The 21,797-nt window shown below is 42.5% G+C and overlaps 1 protein-coding gene across 1 annotated transcript in view; it reads right to left on the reverse strand.

Annotated features, from left to right (window-relative positions):
- The window catches only part of HIBCH (3-hydroxyisobutyryl-CoA hydrolase), a 671,455-nt gene that overhangs the window by 212,759 nt on the left and 436,899 nt on the right, over nucleotides 1-21,797 (reverse strand). The window contains exons 8-9 of the mRNA XM_069225902.1: nucleotides 19,768-19,913; nucleotides 2,890-2,976 (exon numbers count right to left, since the gene is read on the reverse strand). Of these exons, the coding sequence (XP_069082003.1) occupies nucleotides 2,890-2,976; nucleotides 19,768-19,913 (233 nt within the window). The remainder of the gene's footprint in view (nucleotides 1-2,889; nucleotides 2,977-19,767; nucleotides 19,914-21,797) is intronic.

The raw sequence follows: 21,797 nt of genomic DNA on the forward strand, positions 1-21,797 counted from the left end.
CGCTAGTCTAATATTCTTTTAACTGATATGCTGTCCTTATCTCTTAATAACATGGAAAAAATAAAGGCGCAGAAAACTTATATAATATTAAGGACCGCCCTATACGTGGAACATGCGCTTTCTTTTTGAAGGGTTCAGGCAAACAATCACATTTCTCCATTTTAAAATAATGGATTTTACTGTATATTCTGTTGTTGTTTTAAACAGACATTTTTATAGATTATAATGGCAGAGCCTTTCACACTTGACTATAGGAATTCACTGGGAACATTAAAGATTTTGAGCCTAAGATCCTACACTTTTCAAGCTTAATTTGTTTCCCATGAAGGGCTCAAGAACCAGTAGGATACTTCTGCTGCCCAGGATCTAAGCTGTGCAAGTCGATAGTTATCTTCACGCTGCTCTTTGGGGTCATATGTGCAGCTTTCACTATAGCAGGGCCTGCGTGGACTGCTTCTGCTGGAGGTAGAGGATCAGCGCTGCTGATTGGTCAGGGCTGGCTCTAGGCGGTGTGACCAGTGCAGTCACACCTGGCGCTGAACTTGGGTGGCACAGTGTTAAGAAAAAGACAGGTTAAAAACATTTGCTGCAATGTTTTTTGTGTGTCCAGCAGTTTCAGGCAACAACAACAATGTCAAGATAACTGGTGGTTAATGTTCCTGCTTGAGAGAGATCGAGTTTTGTCCAGTGGCAGTTTTGACTCATCATAAGGTAATGCAGACAATGAATATGCCTGCTGAAAAGAATTTGAACCACATAAATCACAGCACTGTATTTTATGTGGATCACTCAGTAGGTTACTGCTTTTGCCACAGGAATCCTTCTTTCGCCTTCAGTTCATAAGTTACCACCCTAATATAACACAGTTAGCTATGAACTGTCATGAAAAAGCTGCAAGCAAACTGCATGCTATAGGTTAGAACGTTATGCTGGTTTCCCCAGTCTTTGATTATCCTAATATTCATTCTTATTAGTAACGCCAGCCACTATGGTACATTATAAATCCTGAGTTTCTACTTCTCAAGACCAAACACTCTTAATATTTACTACCCACTAGTATCAGTGACATGTGACACCATGTAATCCTGACTGCCTTATTTAACATTTCTTATAGACTGATTTCCTCACGTATGATTCATTAACTCTGTATAATATGTGTGATGTAAAGTGCTCCGACACCCAACATTGGTATGAGTAGTGCTATAAAAGAAATGAAATGCATGTGAGAGAGGGTCTATGGAAAGAAAAGGGGCACTGATGGAGCGCTGTAGTGTCAGAATCCATGAAGAAGGAGGTTTGTGGGGGGAGGTGGAGGAAGCAACAAAGACTGACACAATGGGTGCCACTAGGACTAAAGCCAGCCTGTCTGTGGGGATTCAGTGCATCACTTCCATGGCCTCGGGAGTCCCACAGTGGCTAGTCTGCAGGGCTTGTAGAGAGATAACAGGGCCACTCCTGTCCCTGGATGAGGAGGTTCTCCACCCCAAATAATTTTATTTTAAAACAGGTTGCAAATATGGTATGTTTTACAACATGCTTTCCACTATAGAACCTTGTCCAGTGACTGAATAGAGGAATGGAAATTGGAGACGTGGCTACAGAGCTCAATGAATGAATAGTTGGATGGTGAGAAATGAAAGGATGAATTAATTCAAGAATCAATGACAATGAATAAAGAGTTTTAGGTATGTAGAGCAAATGGTCTCAAAGCACTGAATGACCAAGAGTGGGTGCACTGTTTTTTAATTGGTTTCTGCAGTAAATCATCACCGTCCCAAAAAACTAGCACCACCAGTCCTTGTGATACATGCACATCCGGATATATTTAACGAGGTGCACTCACGAAGCACTGCAAAGAATTAAACACAAAGCACTCAGCTGTGATCTAAGACGGGAAAGAGAAGGCGATAACCATGAAGTGGCTGAAATGTATAATGTGAAACTTGGAAAGCTTGCACCAATCCTGCCTTTCACTCGGCCACATTGTGTAATCGTAGGTATTACTTTTTTCACAGTGCCTCTTTTATATTCATCATCACCCGGGAGTATCCTGAAATACATCAGTTCAGGGTGTGCGCTACACAAAAGCAAAAGACTGTTACAACTTCTATAATAGAAAATTAGGCCAAATTAGAAGGGGGAGGGGCAGCTGACTTTACTTTTGGTACACCCATAGTATGGTCATCAAAGCAATGTTTTTAAGTCCATGATTCCACTCATTCCTAACAAATGTCACTTAACGCAATTGTAAAATTTGATGTTCTAAACTGAAATGCGTTGCACCAGTCACACTATAAAGAAATACAGTGTTCCGAATTTTGAAGTCTTAATCATGCATGTGCTGGATTACCTGAGCCAAACAAAAGACCCTCGCACCTAAACCCCCACCAAAGCCCTGAAAGTCAGCGCTGCAGGAGACAGAAGCCTCCCAAATGCAAAAACAAATGGTTTTGAAGGGAGCGTTTTCTGATGGGGCACGCTTTGAAACTTTTTTTTTTTTGCATTGATGAATTTGTTAAGAAAGCAGGAACAAAACCAGCCCCTACACTGCCACCCCACCAGGAAAATGCCCAGTAGCACCAATCCGGGCCTGCATATTATTATGAGTTTTTTGTGTATGATAGTTATAACCATATTGTGTATAGAAGCTTGGAACTGTTTCTGATTATAATGTGGGAACATAAAAAGTTCACAGATAGTAGACAGGCAATACTCGAATTCTGCCTTTTGAATTGAGTGAGAGCAGCTGCTAATTAAGCAAAAATTAAATTAAGCGGTATTTAGTCAGTAAATTAGCCTTCTGGACTAGGCACAGCTCCCACGTGTTACTACAAAGAATACATTACATTCATCCTTTGCAGGTACTCATTACCTTAGTGCTCACATTACCTTGGTATGATAGGAATCAAGCACAGTCGCTACAGCTTCCTTGGAAGGTGACTTCAGCATTATTAAATCTTTTTCTAGAGCAGGCAGCTTTAGGAAACACAAAAAAGTGTTCAATTAGTTCACAGGAACACAGAACAGGTGACATTAATTTATTACAAATATGTTTCATGGTGAACACTAGGTGCATACGTTGTTCTAACATCCAGCCAATGTGTTCTCCAATCGATTTCGTTTTCATTAGTAATGTTAAGAAATCACAGCAGACTTCCGTGCCAGAATGATGGCTTCTTTCATTAGTGAGAACAGCAGAGTTACAAATTGTTCCCTACAATCTTTCTTTGCCATGTCCATAGAGGAGCAGACCGAGAAGAGCGTGAGATGGGATCGGGTTGTGACAATAAAAACCTAAAGTCAGTAAGTGACATCACATGCCACAGGTACCTTCAGGGAAGAAGCTACTAAACAATAATACACCTTGTACAAGGGAAGGACTGTTATGCAGACAAGCACTAGGCAGGTTTAAAGGAGATGCTGGATGAAACTGTGTTCTAGGTCCAAATGTGATAACTAAATCAGCTCACAGTGCAAAATTATAAATGTTTGCAACTAGCTAACAGCCAACCACTGTGTCTAGGTACAAAAAAAGCTTCGATGCCCAGGATATCAGAGATAAGTTATAAACATTATCAAATCGCTATGCTCTGCAGGAAGAGTATGATTTACCATCTATATATGATGCTCTGGCCAACCTTCCTGGAGGTATTGAACGGGGCAACGGTCAAGGGCCGTAGTCAGTCTTAACTTATTTTTCTTCTAAAAGCAAGGGCAAAGGGTAAATTGATGTAACAGTACTGCATGAAAAAAATGCAGTATAAAGGCAGCGGGTTTCCAAGAGCACATGTGACAGTGGGAAAACACAAACTGATGGGCATTTTCGCCGCCACTATCCAGGATAGAGGATAAAGGTATTGCAGATATTTACTTATTCATTATTGGGGTCACGCAAAATCCTTTGTATTCTGGTTGTGGGATACAGGGGCCAAACTGAGACTGGCCTCTGCAAAGGAGAAACGCAGGATTGCTTCCTGAAAACCCAAATCTGGTACCACCATAGATGATTATTTACAGCAGGTTGTGGAAGGAATCAATAAAGAAATTGAAACTGCGAAACAGCATCCGTCTTTAACATCTTCCCCAGGAACTGGGTCAATACAGGCCCACTCCATGCCAACTGTGGCCAACACAAGCTCTCATTCGCTGCTACAAGCTGTAACCCCTGGGACTTCAAATACTGTAATCAGCCAATTAGACCCTGTTTGCACTAGAGTGGTTGGTCTTCTGGACAACTGTGCTCCTGGCCCCAGTAGCAAATCTAGAGAACTTGTGCCTGACATGGTTGAAGAGATATGCCCTGGGGTGGCTACCCGTGTAAAAAATATGTTGGGTCCAATTCTGAATCGCTTAGAGAAAGTGGCAGAAGCACTGATACATTTTAAAAATGTTTTGTTGAGCATCACCCAGTGGTACTGCCAGGAAATAGTTCTGGTGGCTTGGGAAGTACTGTTGTTACTGCTGCCACTTCAATGGCCCCATATCCTATTCAGTCGGCCCAGATTAGAGCTGATAATCAGACTATATCCCTTGATACTGTAAATCGTCCTGGTACTCCTTTAAGAAGTGTTTCACAGAGAATTAGGAAGTCTACTTAGCCCAAACAGGAAAGGAGGCAAATCAATAATGTGAATAATGATGTGACTATTAATTTACCCCCTGCCTGCTGTCTGTTTGTGGCAATAATGACTAATGTCCCCGCTCTGCCCCCAGGTTAGGTTGAGTCGGCAGACCAATTTAGAAATAAGGTTTTGCACTGGTTACCATCCAAGTTTATTTTTCCGATAGCGAGAGCCAATTTAATCATTGTGATGCGAACAGTCTGCTAGATTAGACCAACTAGGAAAACTTTCATGAAGGACTGTGTTATTATACATGTAAGACACCCTAGAGTAGCAAGTGAGATTTTATTTAAATCACAAGCACATAGTACTAATCCCAGAAACATTGTTCTTCCCCTGGGGTATTGTTATTGTCACTTGCACCGAAATAGTAGGGTGTAAATTCCTACCACACTTGCTCAATCCCGGTTGAATGACTGTCAACTCACTGCTCCTACATTTAACAGATTTATGGCATTAAGAGAGTTACAAAAAATAGATTGACAAAACATCAATGGGGTTTCATGCATCTAGGAGGAACAGGGTGATTAATCATATGGCCTTCAATGTACCAAAAAGGGGCAGACCAATGGGTCTGTTGTACCTTTTTGTAACCTCACTATCCTGCCAGTTAATTCAGTTGTACTAGGAAATGCCAGTCAAAATGCTGTGTCCCTTCAATTAGTACCAGAGAAACAAAAAGGGGTATGCATTTTCACATCATGGAATATATTTGGTTTAAAAAATAAGTTCGATGCTCCTGAATGGGTTCAAATTACCTGAACACGCCATGTGATTTGTTTACATGAAATATGGGATGTAGCTCCCTCCCATATGGAAGGATTTTCTACTATTTTTACATCTGCAGATCCTTCATTATCAGACCAACCTAGGGGTGTTCTTCAAATTTGAATTTCTAACCTATTATCTGTGGTCGTTAAGAGATCCTTTACTGCTTCATTCTATAATCAGCTTGTGTGACTGTCCTATTCGGAAGGATCTGATTTGGTTCTAATTAATTTTCTAATAATATTTTTGATTCCACATGTAGCATGGTTATTACGACTATAGAGGCAGATCTAGACATGTTTCTACAAGCCTGCTCCCCGAAGTGTTATATTTTATGGACTGGGGACTTTAATATACAGAAATGCCCTCTTCCAGCCAAATTAGTGTGTGGCAGATGCCACAGTAGTGCTCCAGAAGCTGCTAAAAACGAATGAAACTGAATTTAAGTGCTGTCTCGGCGGCAAGGTTGATAATATGTTATTGATCCATGTGTTTGAAGCCATTACTAGATCACTTAATGCTTCTCTAACTCGAAAGTACAGGCCCCAGTCTGAAATGAAGCATGGTTGGTTTGATCTCCCATGCACTCAGTTCACTAAATTGTTGCAGAGTTCACCACGGGACCGTATTGCCATCAAGCAACTTAGGAAGGATTACAAAATGGCTTTAAATAATAGGAAGAGGGTACTCAGGGAAGAAGCCTTGGCAAATGTAGCCCAAGAAGCTGTAACCAACAATGCCACCCTGTTTTGGAACACTGTAAATCCCCCATTCCTGAAAGATGACAGTCCCAGAACTTACTTCGCATGTTCCACCTAATATGTTGGTTGAGAATTATTTCGACATCTTTGGGTGACATAAAAAAGATAGATATGTTAGACCTTTCATCCTTGGTGTGGTCTCCCTTAACTTTTTGCCTCTGTTTCTAAGGTTGTTGATGTGTGCTGGACTCTGTTTTTGCTGTTTTTGTTACTCTGGGCACTTTACCACTGCTAACCAGTGCTAAAGTGCAAGTGCTCCTATACAAAATGTATATGTAATTTGTTCATCCATGATTGGCATATTTGATTTACTAGTAAGACCCTAGTACAGTGCACTAGAGGTGCCCAGGGCCTGTAAATCAAATGCTACTAGTGGGCCTGCAGCACTGGTTGTGCCACCCACATAAGTAGCTCTGTAATCATGTCTCAGACCTGCCACTGCAGTGTCTGTGTGTGCAGGTTTAAACTGTAAACTCGACTTGGCAAGTGTACCCACTTGCCAGGCCTAAACCTTCCCTTTTCTTACATTTAAGGCACCCCTAAGGTAAGCCCTAGGTAGCCCCAAGGGCAGGGTGCAGTGTATGGTTAAGGTAGGACATATAGTAATGTGTTTTATATGTCCTGACAGTGAAATACTGCTAAATTCGTTTTTCACTGTTGCAAGGCCTGTCCCTCTCATAGGTTAACATGAGGGCTACCTTTAAATCTGATTAAGGTGTAGATTCCCTTTGGGAGAGGATGGACATTTGGAGTTTGGGGTCTCTGAGCTCACAATTTAAAAATACATCTTTTAGTAAAGTTGATTTTAAGATTGTGTGTTTGAAAATGCCACTTTTAGAAAGTGAGCATTTTCTTGCTTAAACCATTTCCGTGACTCTGCCTGTTTGTGGGTTCCCTGTCTGGGTCAGTTTGACAGTTGGGTTGGTTGCACCTCTCACTAGACAGTGACACAAAGAGAGCTGGGGTGTAGCCTGCATATCCTGATGAGCAATCTGTGCTAGGAGGGAGGGGAGGAGTGGTCGCTCACACCTGAAAGGGCTGTGCCTGCCCTCACACAATGCAGTCTCCAACCCCCTGGTGAGTGTCTGGGGCCTGGCCTGGGCAAGGCAGGATTTCGCAATCGAGAGAGAATTTGCTTTGAAGTAGGCCTACTTCAAAGGAGAAAATGGGTATAAGGGGGGCACCCAAAACCACAGACTTGAGGACACTTCTGGAAACCAAGAGGAACCTCTGCCTGGAGAAGAGCAGAGGAAGAAGAGCTGCCCTGCCTGTGACTGTGCTTTGTGGAGCTATCCTGCAGTTGCTGCTTCTGCCAGAGTGAGGGCAAAGACTGGACTTTGTGTGCCTTCCATCTTGTGGAGATCTCCAAGGGCTTGATTTAGAGCTTGCCTCCTGTTGTTTGAAGTCTCAGGGACAGCAAAGACTTCTCTCTGCCAGCACATGTAGTCTCTGGAAAGAATCATTCCCTGCCAAGTGGTGCCCATCCTGTTCCTGGGACCCTGAAAGGAGAAGCTGGCAGCCTAAGAGGAAGAAATTGACTAACTTTCTGCCGTGCAGGGAAAAGATCAACGCAACTCCGATCTGCGGCTAAAAAAAAATCGACGCGTCGCCGGCTTCGCAGCTGAAAATCGACGCTCCCCTGCAACACGACCTGAAGATCGATGCCCGGGGCTTGAGAAACGACGCACAGCATCACTGACGGAGGCTGGTGAGATCGCAACCCACGCTGCGTGGTTTTTGGATCATCATGCGGCTGGATTTCCGACGCAAGTAGTGATCGCCATGTAAAAACAACGCAAGGCCTGCCCAGACCCGAGAGTGCTTACCGGATCGACGCATTACTCTCCTGCAGAGAAAGGAAACGACGTACCCCGACCCGACCAAAGGAGAAACTACGCAAGGTCTTGCTTGTGAGTGAAATCGACACATCGGAAGCCCTTTTTGACGTACACTCGCCGGTGCGGGGTTATTTTTTGACATACCCAAGGTACATTTTCACGCTAACAGTGTTAGTGTGTGTTTAAAATTACATGAAGACTCTTTTTCCATTTTTAGTGATGACTTGTGTATTGTAGATTTTTGTTGTTTTCGTCTTGTTTTGTTTAGATAAATATTTTCCTAAACTTGTGTTGTGTCATTTTGTAGTGTTTTCATTAAGTTACTTTGTGTGTTGGTACAAATACTTTACACCTAGCACTCTGAAGTTAAGCTTACTGCACGTGCCAAGCTACCAAGGGGGTAGGCAGGGGTTAGCTGAGGGTGATTCTCTTTTACCCTGACAAGAGTGAGGGTCCTTGCTTGGACAGGGGGTAACCTGACTGCCAACCAAAGACCCCATTTATAACAGATACTTTAAATGGCAGCAGACACCTGGAAATAACTTTGGAGGAAGTCCTTCTTGCCTTAGATTGCAGTGCAGAGGGTAAAGCACCCGGGCCAGATGGTGTCCTTGTTGATGCCTCTAAGGCTGTAGTAGAACTTTGTGGCCCTATTACTATCTTAATGCTTAATGCACCTGTAGACGAGTATGACCCCTTCTAGCTGAGCTGATTCAATTATTGTGCCTATTTTTAAGAAGTGGGAGGGATTTGATCATAGGTGCTATCATCCAGTTTCTTTACTGGACTCCTCTGTTAATCTAATAGGTAAGGTTCTCCTACAAAGATTAGAGCAGTGGGCCACCAATAACTATCTTGTCAGAAGCTCAGTATGGCTTGCTTTAAGGAAGGGTTGGGGACGGTAGAACAGTGTGTGAACTTGGGCCTACTCATTGGGAAATACACAAAGGGCAAGCCTGGCTCACTATATTTATGCTTTGCAGGTCTCAGCAGTGCCTTTGACCTGGTGGATCATTCAATTTTATTGCAAACCCTACTCTTGCTTGGGTCACCTGAGATCATTGTTAGCTTCCTTGCTAACTTATGTGGGAAGGTGACTGCCAAGGTTCGTTTTGGCCCAAACAGAGAATGCACTAATTCCTTTAGAGTTAAGAAGGACATTTCTTTTTTCTCTTTACATTAATGGGGTTGCTGATGTGATCAGGGCCCTGCAGGCTGATGTGCCTATTGTTGCCTGACGTTCAGTCCCTGTATTACTTTATGCAGACGACACTCCATCAATCAATCAGAGATTTGTAGAGCCCGGCTAATCACCAACAGGTTCTGAAGGCGCTGTTTGTGGGCTTGCTGTTCAGTCCAAGAGTCAGGTCTTGAGGTCCTTCCTGAACTGCTTCAGTGATGCCTTCTGCGTAAGCTTGAGAGGTAGCGTGTTCCATGTCCGGGCTGCCAGGTAGGAGAAGAATGTTCCTCCTGCTATGCTTTTCTGGATTTCGGGGTCAGCTGCAAGGGCGAGCTGGGAGGAACGGAGATGTCTGTTGGTTACGTAGAAGGAAAGGCGGTGGTTGAAGTATGCCGGTCCTATTTTGTGCAGTGCCTTGTAGGTGTGGATCAAGAGTTTGTATGTGATGTGCTGTTGACTGGGAGCCAGTGTAGGTCTCTGAAGTGGGAGGAGATGCAGCTGTGTCGGGATGTCCAGGACGAGTCTTGCTGCTGCATTCTGGACTCTTTGCAGTCTTGATTGAAGTTTCTTGGTGATGCTGGCATAGAGTGCGTTGCCATAGTCCAGTTTGCTGGTGACAAGTGCATAGATGACTGTCTTCCTCGTGTCGGAGGGAATCGACTAGAAAGTCTTCCGCAGGAGTTCAAGGGTGTGAAAGCATGACAAAGAGATGGTGTTGACTTGGTGGGTCATGGATAGAGAGGAATCCAGGATGATGCCCAGGTTGCGTGAATGGTCAGTGGGGGTGGGGGCGCTTCCCAGAGAACTGGGCCACCAGGAATCATTCCAGGCAGAAGGGGTGGAGCCGATTACGAGGATCTCGGTCTTGTCCTAGTTGTTTGAGGCAGCTGGCCTCCAGCCAGGCGGTGACTGCTATTATCCAGTTGTGGAAATTTCTTTTGGCCTTTGGTGAGTCCTCAGACAGGTAAAGGATCAGTTGGGTGTCATCAGCGTAGGAGACTATTTTTAGCCCATGTTGTTTGATGAACTTGGCAAGTGGGGCCATGTAGATGTTGAAAAGCGTCAGGCTGAGTGAAGATCCTTAGAGTACTCCACAGCATGTGTCTTTGGATTCTGACGTGAACAACGGTAGTCTGACACACTGTGTTCTTCCGGTGAGGAAGGACCTGATCCAATCCAGTGCTTTATCTCGGATGCCAGCATTATGTAGTCTGTCACACAGGGTGGAGTGAGAGAAGGTGTCAAAAGTAGTGGAGAGGTCAAGGTGGATGAGTGCGGCCGTACCTCCGCAGTCCAGTATGATTCTTATGTTGTTGGTGTCTGCTAAGAGTGTGGTTTCAGTGCTGTGCTTACTTCTGAATCCGGATTGGGATGGGTCCAGAAAACGGTGAGCCTCGAGTAATTCAGTTAGTTGCTGGCTGATGGCCTGCACCGTTAACATGGCTGGGAAAATGAGCAGAGAGATGGATCTATCATTCTTCAGCTCCCTAAGGTCAGTGGTGGGTTTCTTGAGTAGCGGGTTGATCACGGCGTGCTTCCAGTCTGAGGTGAAGGTGGTGGTCTCGAAAGATCAGTTGATAGTTCGGCAGAGCTCTGGTGCTATGGTGGTGCTGGCCAGGTTGAAGCTATGATGAGTGCACGGATCTGGGGGTGCTCCTGAGTGGCTGGAGTTCATCAGTCTTTGGTGATGGGAGTCTAGGAGATCAGTATCTGGTGAGGTGCTAGGTCCGTGGTGGTGAGTGATGCTGGTGGGTTTTGGTTCCTGAAGCCTTCGTAGATGTCCTGGGTCTTTCGGTGAAAGAAGATGACAAGGTCACTGCACATGTCTTAGGACGGAGGGATGGATGACGTGTCTGTCCCAGGGTTCGTGGACTCTTTGACGATGGCAAAGAGCTCTTTGCTGTTGTGATGCTGATGTTGAGGCATGCTTGAAAGGTGGCTTTTTATGCGGCTCTGATGTTCTGGTGGTGCGTGGTGACTGCATTTTTGTAGGTTGTGCAGTCTTTGGTTGATGTGCTGAACCTCCATTTTCGTTCCAATGGTCTACAGGAGCGCTTGGATTCCTGTAGGTCTGTTGTAAACCATTTAAGTGTTTTGCTCTGTGGATTTCTTGTTTTTTTTTCCTGGAGGGGCTATGTTATTGGCGCAGTTCGATAGCCAACAGTGTATATTGTGTGCAGCTTCATTGGCGTCCGCTGTGTCTAAGTGGTTGAGAGCGATGGTGAGTTGTGCGATGGGAGAGATCCATGTATCCGTGAAGAAGGTGATGTCCTGGGCTGTTGAGTTTAGGAGGTCCCAGACGTCTACTGCGTGCTTGATGAGTGGGCGTGTGTTGAGGAGAATGCACTTGAGGTGGCCATACGTGCTTGGTGCGGGATCATGAGGTGGTCCTTGGAGGGTGCTAGAGCAGGAACTGCAAGAGAAAGGTCCATGAGTGTTCCTGGGGTCGGCTCGGTGACAGGCTGAGGATCTTCCCGAATTGAGGGCTCGTAGAGTGCTAGTGTGGAACCAGCTGATGGGGCGAGAACCAGGGTCCGTGGCGCAGGGTGTGGTCCAGGTGCGGATGGACGCAGGCGGGCTTGCCTTTGGGAGAGGGAGGCAGGGGTCTGGTCAGCTGGGAGGATGGGCAGAGCCACCAGAGATGAGGCGCAGGCAGGAGCTTGCGGGTGGAGATGGGCCTCGAAATGAAAATTAAGCAGGCTCTCAGTTCCCCAAGGCAGAAGCAGCAGCAACAGGTGGGGCTGCACAGCGGAGGGCAACAGATGCTGATCAGGAGGTCACTGTTCTGACGTCAAGAATAGCCATCGGCCTGCAGAGACTGATAGATACCTTCGTAGACTTTATGGAATGGAGGAAATTGATGATAAAAAGTACCAAGACCTATACAATGGTATGTGGTAAAAAGTATCAGAGGATTCAAAGCTTTTTTTTTTTTAATCAACGATTAGCCAATTACAAGGGTTAATACTTTTAACTATCTGTGTATATCATTCATCAGTAATAGTTCTTGGGTCAATCATATATAGAGGTGCCAGACTAAAAACGGGTAGGGTCTGTGATGGTACTTTTAGATTGTCATATAAGCTTTGTAGTTGAAGAAATGATTAAAATATATCAAGCTAAAGCTCTGTTTGCCGCTATGTACTGAGGAGGCATTTCAGGTTATGCAAAGAGTGCCTCCCCCTACAGATAGAGGAGAATGCCTTTCCCAAAGATCTGTTGAGTATCCCCACCTTCTTTTCAACAAATACTGCTCATAAAGAGGTTGGGCTTAATTACCTATAGGATTTACTCCTACTTAAAGCCATTTTGCTTTGGTAGTCAATGTGGGTTAAGCCCAAAATCAGCTTTACAAGATCTATTATTATGGACTGCCTTACTCTTGCTCATGCTTTCAACATTCCTTGGCTCTCCCATATTAATGATATTCTAAAGAAGCTCAGTGGCCCCCTCAAGGTGGATTTGCCTAATAGTGTGTTGGCCCTGCAAAAACATGAGTTAAAAGCTCTTTTTTTAGGCCCCAAATGTAAGAATAGGGCAACTGAGGAAGGGGGGATATCTACAGTTTGTTTATATAGGTCACTTTCATCTGGAGAAGATTTTCAACCTTACTTGTCTATGGTCACACAACCTCAGCACTGATTTGTTTTAACTAGTTTGCAGATGCAAATTGTGCATTTTTTAGTTGCCTTCCCAGTCATGAAACAACGACCCAGTGAGGTGACTCCTTGTTCATGTGATGGTATTTCTAAGCACAACTTTATTATTTTCTCTAGTTTTTATGATGGGTTGAGATCATTTTATTTAAAACCTTTTTTTTATTAAGAATAATATTAGGGACCACAAAGCTGCGTTAAAATTCCAATGTGCTTTGACAGATCCTTTTCTATGTTTTAGTGTTGCTTCATTTATATGGGGTGCTGTAAATATTAGGAAAAGTAATCCTGTCTAGGTAATATGGAGTATTCACATTTAAGCAATTTTAATAGATTTATTTCTCTGGTAACAAACCAAAAGGAAGGGTCCTCTAAATTTGCTGAACTTGAGCTATATGTGATGTATGTAATTCTTGAATTAGAATGATGTAGGATTGATGTTTATCAATAGCTAATATTTATGAATGCTAATTGTATATCTCTGTTTTAACTGTTGGAATCAGGATTTATCTTATCTAGTTATTATTATTATTGATATTGTATCCGTTCTCTTTTACGGTCAACTTGTTTGCACTGAATAAAAAATGTTGGTTTGAAGGGAGACTATTCAAGTAATGTTTATTCTAGGTTAGTCAAAGAGTATACACGAGCTATTGATTTGATAGATTGTTATGTATGCACATACATACCTTTATCAGCTGATGAATAAGTGGCATATCATCAATATCATCATATTCCTCTCTTTTATGCTACATCATGCAACATTTTACATACATTAGTTTATGGGGAAGCAACATTTTGATTATCAATATTCTAACGTTAACATGATTCTTTCAGAAGTACCATTAGTGAAAAGCATTAATTTACACCCACAGGCAAACGAAACAGAAACAGCTTGCTATTAGTTCAGACCTTTCCTACTTACAAGCTATTAAGGTTTATAAAAACAATCTAACTTGCTTAATGGATCCATTAAAAAAATACTTTTATCATGACGTTAGATGAGAGAACACATTTCACATGTAATGCTTATAAAAAGGAAGACGTTTAAAGAATGTGTGGCGGAATGAAGAAAATGAGTTTAGAAAGAAAACGTCTAAATGGCACAAAGGGAAAGTATGTTTGTTAAAAGAAGAATTGAGGGGAAAAAGACACCTTGAAGGAATAGTAACTATGAACATGTTTTTGAGCTGTCAGGAGGAACATGACAAATTTAGTAGGGAGATGATCTAACTATAACTGGAGTGTATTATTTGTGGAGAGAATGCTTATTTCAGATTACCACTGACTGGGAGGGAATTTGCTGTTTAACCTTGCTTTTTCCAACGATATATCACATACAAAGTTTACATGTACTGAAAGTAACACCAGCACACAGATACTCATGCAGTGTAAACGAAGAAACACAATTAGGGGGAGACATATTCATAGAAATTATACTAATGTAGGGGGGGGTCCTTAATGATGAAAACATTAGAAAACGTTCAACAGCAATGAACAAGCTGGCAACTAGTACATCTGGAGCTTTATTACTGGAAAACACATAGCTAGTAGCAATTAGATCAATGGGTCTGCAGAACAGACAATGCTTTAGGTATTTTATTGGCAGGAAAGGGAGGAGTCTGCAATATTCTGAAGGTAGAAAATTGCTGCACGTATATCCCTGATGAGAGTAAATAAAACTAAACAGTTTGCAAAAAATATCCACGATCTAAAACTTGACTTGGAACCCTTGGAAGCCAATAGTATAATACAAAGCTTCACTCAAGTAGTTTCTAAACTAGGCAACTGAATTAACAGAGAAGGAGAAGGAATCCTCAAAGCTATCTTAGTTCCAAAAGTAATAGTAGTTGTAGTTGTTTGCTGTCTATCTACACTGGCAATTTGTAAAACCATAAAAGGGTTGTTGCAGAAGAAGACAAATACAGACATGAATAAAAGAATGACGAATGATTAAGAATTAAGTGAGCGTATTAACAAATAATATAACAGACTGAAGGAAATAAATAATATGAAGTGGAAGAGGATAGATTCAACAGAAGATGGGAGTGAACTCTGAATACATCTGAGAATGAAGAATTTGTGATTGTGACAAACCATCAGAAGGAGAAGGTTGTGAGAGCATTTCTACTAGTTAAGAAGAATAATCATTAATTTAACAATATTCTGAAGGTCTAAATCAAGTACTGCACATAAACGTGACACTACATTCGAAGTGGAGACATGCATTTAACTTACAACTGCTGAGCAGCACATAACTTCATTTTTTTCCTTCCCCTTTATTTCCTCTTTGTTAGTTATGACCTGTGTCAGGGTTACTAGCCTATATCTTTTTATGACGCAAATGTTTTGTTGCAACAGTAGAATGAATACAGAGAACGTTAGGTCCTAGCTATTTACCCATTTGACCCATGTAAAAAAAAGCTGCAATGTTGGATTTATCTTAAAAGTTGTTTCTTTACGACTTGGCTCAGTTATTGAAAGCGTATAGGCATAGACATGACTTCATTTGGAATGTGTTGTCCTAACCTTCACTTGTTTTGTCTTTTAGAGTGAGAACCAGAGGGAAAAGAATATTATCGAAAACTATGCAAAGAATATTCAACTGTATCTTGTGTTTAGGACGTTCTTTGTTAAAACTTGCAAAATTGATGGAAGCTGTTCTATTCCCTGGGAGACATCAACATTTTATTGGTTGAAACCAGAAGTTAGTTACTTGAGACACACAATTTGTTACTTGTTATAAATGTATGAATGCATGTTTCTAGACTAGAAATTAGAACTGACAGAATATAAAGACCTGAATGGACTGAAGAGTACCTTTTTCCTAGATTGTTCCTTAAGAGCACACTCATTTAGATACTTTGTCTTAACCCATGCAGATGCATCTCAGATTGATTCTGAGAGCCACTATTGAGACTTTGAATAGTTTCTTGAACATGAGAAGTTCAATATCAGCTTTTATGCTTTCAAAACTAGAGGCTAGAACTCTTTATGGATTCTGTTAATGTTTCCATTCACTGAAATGAGATTACAATAGGGATTAGATTTATGGAATGCACTTCATGCACTGTGCTGTAATTGTACAGAATACTGATAAATTGCTAATAAATTAACTTAATCACTAAAAGACTTATCAAACACTTTGAAATATAATCTAACTCTCATTATTGAGTTCTTATCAAACGGAAAGTATTTAATTGTTGATATGTTGTTGATCTGCAGTTCCTGATTTTTCTTTAACCACATCAAGGGCAAAGGGTGAACCAAAGACAGTTTTATGTAGCAGTGTATACAGTGCTTCAGACAGCAAAAAGAAAAAACATTTCAAATGTAATTGATTGGGGTGAAGTCTACAGGGCTCGAGGTAAATTTCTGTTCAGCAGAACCCTGCAGGACCCAGGTCTTGTGATGCCTTATAGAACAGAAATTCAAAGTTTATAGGGATGAAGAGTCAGCACCTGCTTTAATTGTTTACTTCAGACGCTTACAAGAACGATATTCCAGTGTCCTTGGTTCCCCTCTGCCTTTATATAGTGAACCAGAAGATGGCAGCTGCATGGCCCCTTGGGCCTTCAAGGACAGTGCTGGTGTTGTGTTTAGATTGCTCTAGGGTGCACTGGTGGAAAGTTGGATGGATCCCTCTTCTCCACATGTGGCACTGAGGCTGGTTCGATCATGGCCTTTTCCTGCGGAAAAGGGAAGCTACTGTGTTTCATGATAAAGTCCTGCGCATGGGCATGAGTGCTAATCAGCAATAAAGAATAGATGTGTGTCTACCCTCACAGTGAGGACTGTCAAAGGCAGCTACCATATATCTGCAAGTCATACAGACACATTGAGCAAGAAGAGTTCATATGTAACGTCAAAATATAGAGAAACCTTTACCCATGGCACTGGACACAACTTCAAGAGTGGTAAATGGTGTGATTTTGGAACTGGTATGAAAAGTATCAAGACATTTAGCAATAGAAGTGTCAAGAAAATCTGGGAGTCTCAGGGGAGTCACTTAACTACACTTCCCTCTGTGGCTTTCATTGGATGAAATCCTACATTGAGAATGATTTTTGTTAAAAATCAACTTGTCTTTTTAATGAATGAGTGCCTATGTTTTAAGGTTCAGTCTACTGCTACATGATCTTATAAATAAATAAATAAATAAATCCAGGATTTGTAAAGCGCAGCTTATCACCCATGAGGATCTCAAGGTGCTGAATTGTAGGCATAGGGAGATTAAGGGCCTGATTACGACCTTGACGGATAGGCTACTCTGTCACAAAAGTGACGCATATCCCACCCTTCGTTTTACAAGTTCCATAGGATACAATGGAACTTGTAATACGGCGAACGGGATATCTGTCACTTTTCTGACGGAGTAGCCTATCCACCAAGGTTGTAACCAGGCCCTAAGTGATTTGCCCAGATCTACAGAATAAAGAGGTGATGCTTGAACCTGGTTTCCCCAGCTTGGGGTCGGCAGCTTAGGCCGTTACGCCACATCTTTCCTCTACTAAAACCTCCCTCTAGGTTCGATTGCCCATGCATGGTGTGGAGAGGAAGGTGGGGTCTTGAAATTCGGAGTTCATAAACAAAATTTGAGATATAAAACTGTATGTGCTAGGATGAGTTATGTACAGATACTCGTTCGGTACTGAAGGTATGTGGTTATGTATTTGAGTATGGTATGTTGCTGTGGAGATATGCCTTAACTCTTCTTTCTAAGGAGGATTGGAGGTGAAAGAGGGTAGTTTAAATACTGGTATCCATAATAAGTCGGTTCTTGTAAGAGGTTGTGGTTAATCTCATTAGTACTTTCTATTGCCTAGAATAAGGTGCAACCAATATTTATCTTGTGAACGCACAATCATAAAATGCTAAATATAAAAACAATAAAGATACTACCATGGTAAGTACGGAAGACCTACCTCTCTCTCGCTATCTCTCTTTCCTGCTCCAGGCTAAGCTTATTTACTTTGCACCGACATCACCATTTGCAAAGAAGTGGCATCTTTCTGTGAGTTTTAGAGCAGAGGATTTTAAGTTGATGAATTCTGATCTCTTATGCAGTGCAAACCTATGAAATTCCATAGTCTAAAAAGCATTGTACAAACAACTATGCTGTTTTGACACTCACAATCGACTTTGTGACTACTTTAGCAGTCGTGTTTGTTAAGACCCTTCATTTTAAAAGGGATTTTTTTAAAGCTCAGGACTAAAAGATAAAAAAATTGAGTAAAAACTGGAGTCCAGTCTACCCAAAAAAATGATCAAAAAGGCGAATCTGGAACAAGATATGAGAAGACAGCAGATTAACAAACTGACAATGGGGATGTGGTGCTTAATTTGCAGAAGAATGTGTGCAGGCAGAGCCTGTTCTAGGGAGGTGTGACCGGTGCTGACTTTGGAAAGGGGCACCATGTTTGCAAGTATATTACGGTTTTAAAAGCCCCTGCTGCAGTGTTCCTTGCCTCCAGCAATTTTCAGGCAAGAATAAAAATGTCAAGATAACTCTGGTGATGAATGTTCTGCCTGGAGAGAGTTCGGGGTTTTCTCTAGTGGAAATTTTAAGGTAACACAAAGGGATAATATCGCACAAGGGGTTAATATGCCTCCTGCAATGAACATGTACCATGCAGGTCACAAAATGCATATAACGCAAATGGGTCAGTGGGTAACTCTTTTTATCAGAAACGTCCTTTTGTTACTTTACGGTTTATAAGTTGAAATCCTAATAAAGAAGACAAGGCTATTACCAGTTATCAAAGAACTACATGCATTTCTCAAGGTATAGATTAGAGTGTTATTATTTTTCCCTCAGTCCTTCATTAGCCTAATGTTGCAAAAAGGGTTCGTTAAAATTGCTGGTAGAACAAAATTAGTAACTGAACGTCCAATAAAAATGGTCTACTTGTTTAACTCCTATCTGCCTGTTTAAATCACTTGGTGTTTCTTCAGGACCAGAAAATAGCAGACCCTACTAACTACGTGAGGGAGGAAAAATGGTACTTATTGGCCTAAAACGAAATAATATAACTATGAGTCTTTGGCCCCAAAGTTGAGCCCCACAAGTAAATTAAACTCATATAATCTCATACCTTTGTACCTGCAGGAGCAAGAGACATAACAACATAAATATGTAAACACAAACATGCACAAGGATATTACTGTTGCACATATACTGATTGTTGTCACACCTGGATCATCTGTTCCACACCACCATAATGTGAACAAGATCATAGGCTATCACCTGGATTTCTTCAGCGAGCACTGCAGACCACGACATCTCCTCCTATGCATAGTGCTACTTAATGAGGCACAAAGGTATCTGTGGGCTTAGCCTTCCTGCATCCCACAGCGAACATTTCTACTCACAGTTTAATGACTGTGCACTTGTGGCCATGCTTGCCCCTGGCTCGTGCTTCTGAAAGTAACGGTAAGTGAACTGTCTGTTTTTTATATCGGTGGAAATTGATCAATCCCCATCAACTGAGTATAACCTCATGGGCGTGGGAATGTGTGCATGCGCTTACTAGTGAATAATATCTTCCACTTGGCGGCCATCTCAAAACGGAGTCATTCATCTATCTTTTGCCAGGTGCATAGATGAAGTGTGTTTTATGAGCTCCAGCAGCCTTCCTATATGGTTTAGGAGGTACTGCTAATAGTCTTTTTGCACCAACCAGAAGGGTAAAATTGGCTGTTACCTGCCACCCTCATTATGGTCCTGAGCGACAAGTGGAGGCAGGCAATTAACAGTGGGTATTGTCCACAGGTAGGCAATAACACGTAATAAGAGCTTGGTATACATAATAGACAGGTAGGTAGACCAATGAAAATGCAAAACTCTGAAGAAATACAGCCTTTGACACAGAAGTAACCTTTCTGTGGTATGAATGTTGTACTCCCTAGATTAATGTGAAAGGCATCAATGTACACAAATACCTTTTCAGAGTCCACGAAGTGAGTTGCAACTCCTGCTTTTTGCACATCTCTTCCCTTCAATCGAAATCCAGTAAGTGCAAGGTAATAACCAATGTGTCCCGAAAGTCTCGGTAAGAAGTATCCGCCTCCCACATCAGGAAATAAACCTGTATTTAAATAAAGTAATGAGAATGCACTTGATTTATTAACTATCGATATGGCAGTAGGTTAGTATAGTAATAGCATGGAGCATATTTCAGTGATCAATAATATTTTCCTATTTAAAAACAATGTACACAAGTACAACATAAAAAACAAAGTTTGACAGACATTAATGTAGGCGATTTGTCATAAATCAAATGAATGAAGTAATCGACTTTACAGCACTTCTCCAATTTGAAAATGTAATTAAGTCTAGTAAACTGAAAGCAAAACCAATATTTCTACAGTACCGAAACTGTCCTCATCACCGCCACCGATGACATCAGAACCATACTGGACAACGTCGAAACCGCGGCCCTCATCCTCCTGGACCTCTTAGCCTCATTTGAAACCGTCTGCCACCACACCCTACGCTCACGTCTCATCAATGCAGGAATCCGCGACAGAGCCCTGGACTGGGTCACCTCCTTTCTCACTGGCAGAACCCAGAGAGTCCCCCTCTCTCCATTCTGCTCGGAGGCCACCAAAATCATCTGCGGCCTACCCCAGGGTTCATCCCTCAGGCCAAACCTCTTCAATGTCTACATGGCCCGCTCACTAACATCGCCCAATCCCACAACCTCAACATCATCTCATACACCAACGACACCCAGCTGATCCTCTCCCTCACCAAGGACTCCGCCAAGACCAACCTCCACGAAGGAATGAAGGCCATCGCCGAATGGATGAAGAACTGATGCCTCAAACTCAATTCCAACAAGACAAAAGTCCTCATCTTCGGCTCCACCCCCTCCGCATGGGACGACTCTTGGTGGCCTGCCACTCTCGGAGCTGCTCTGACTCCCACCGACCACGCACGCAACTTAAGATTCATCTTGGACTCCTCATTATCCATGACCAAGCAAGTCAACGCCATCTCCTCCTCCTGCTTCAACACCCTTTGCATGCTCCGAAAGATCTACAAATGGATCCCCACCAAAACCATAAGAACAGTTCACAAGCCCTCGTAAGCAGCAAACTGGACTACAGCAATGCCCTCTATGCACGTCCAAACTCCAGAAGAGGCTGCAACACATCCAGAACGCCTCCACACACCTCATACTGGACATCCCCTGTCACTGCCACATCACAGGCCATCTGAGAGACCTGCACTAGCTCCCAGTCAACAAGAGAATCACCTTCAAACTCCTCACCCACGCTCACAAAGCACTGCACAACACCGGACCAGAATACCTCAAAAGATGGCTCTCCTTCTACACCCCGACCCGGCATCTCCGCTCCGCCGACCTCACCCGCAACCGTGTCACGTGCCTGCAGAACTACAACCAGCGGCATATCATTCTCGCACCTCGCCACCAAGACGTGGAACACTCTTCCCACCCACCTGCGTCAGACCAAAGAACTCCTCACCCTCAGGAAACTTCGCAAGACCTGACTGTTCGAGCAGTAGCAGCACCTTACCCCCGCCTACTCCCCCACACCTCAGCGCCTTGAGACCCTCACGGGTGAGTAGTGCGCTTTACAAAATCCTGACTGATTTTTGCTTTGACTGAGCTACAAAATCTTCAGTTCCCCTACTCACCGACACTCTGACCCACCTGGAACAAAGACTGCAAAAATACTTTGGCCAGGATCATTACAAAATGTGTAAACTGTCATGGAAAGAATGGCGTCACAATTTCCTTTTGCTGCATTTAAGGGAGGAATAATCATCAATGGGTCCTTATTACTCTTCTAAGTTAAAAATAAATGTTTTTACTGATGAGCTAATTATGCACATTTCATATCAGAGCACAATTGGCTTATGCTAAATTTCATCAACTACCTTTATATCACAGGCAGTACACTGGGAGTCAAACCACTGCAGCAGTAACTAGGGAGTCATTAAA

The sequence above is a fragment of the Pleurodeles waltl genome, chromosome 3_1, assembly GCF_031143425.1.
Source record: "Pleurodeles waltl isolate 20211129_DDA chromosome 3_1, aPleWal1.hap1.20221129, whole genome shotgun sequence".
NCBI classification, from domain to species: domain Eukaryota; kingdom Metazoa; phylum Chordata; class Amphibia; order Caudata; family Salamandridae; genus Pleurodeles; species Pleurodeles waltl.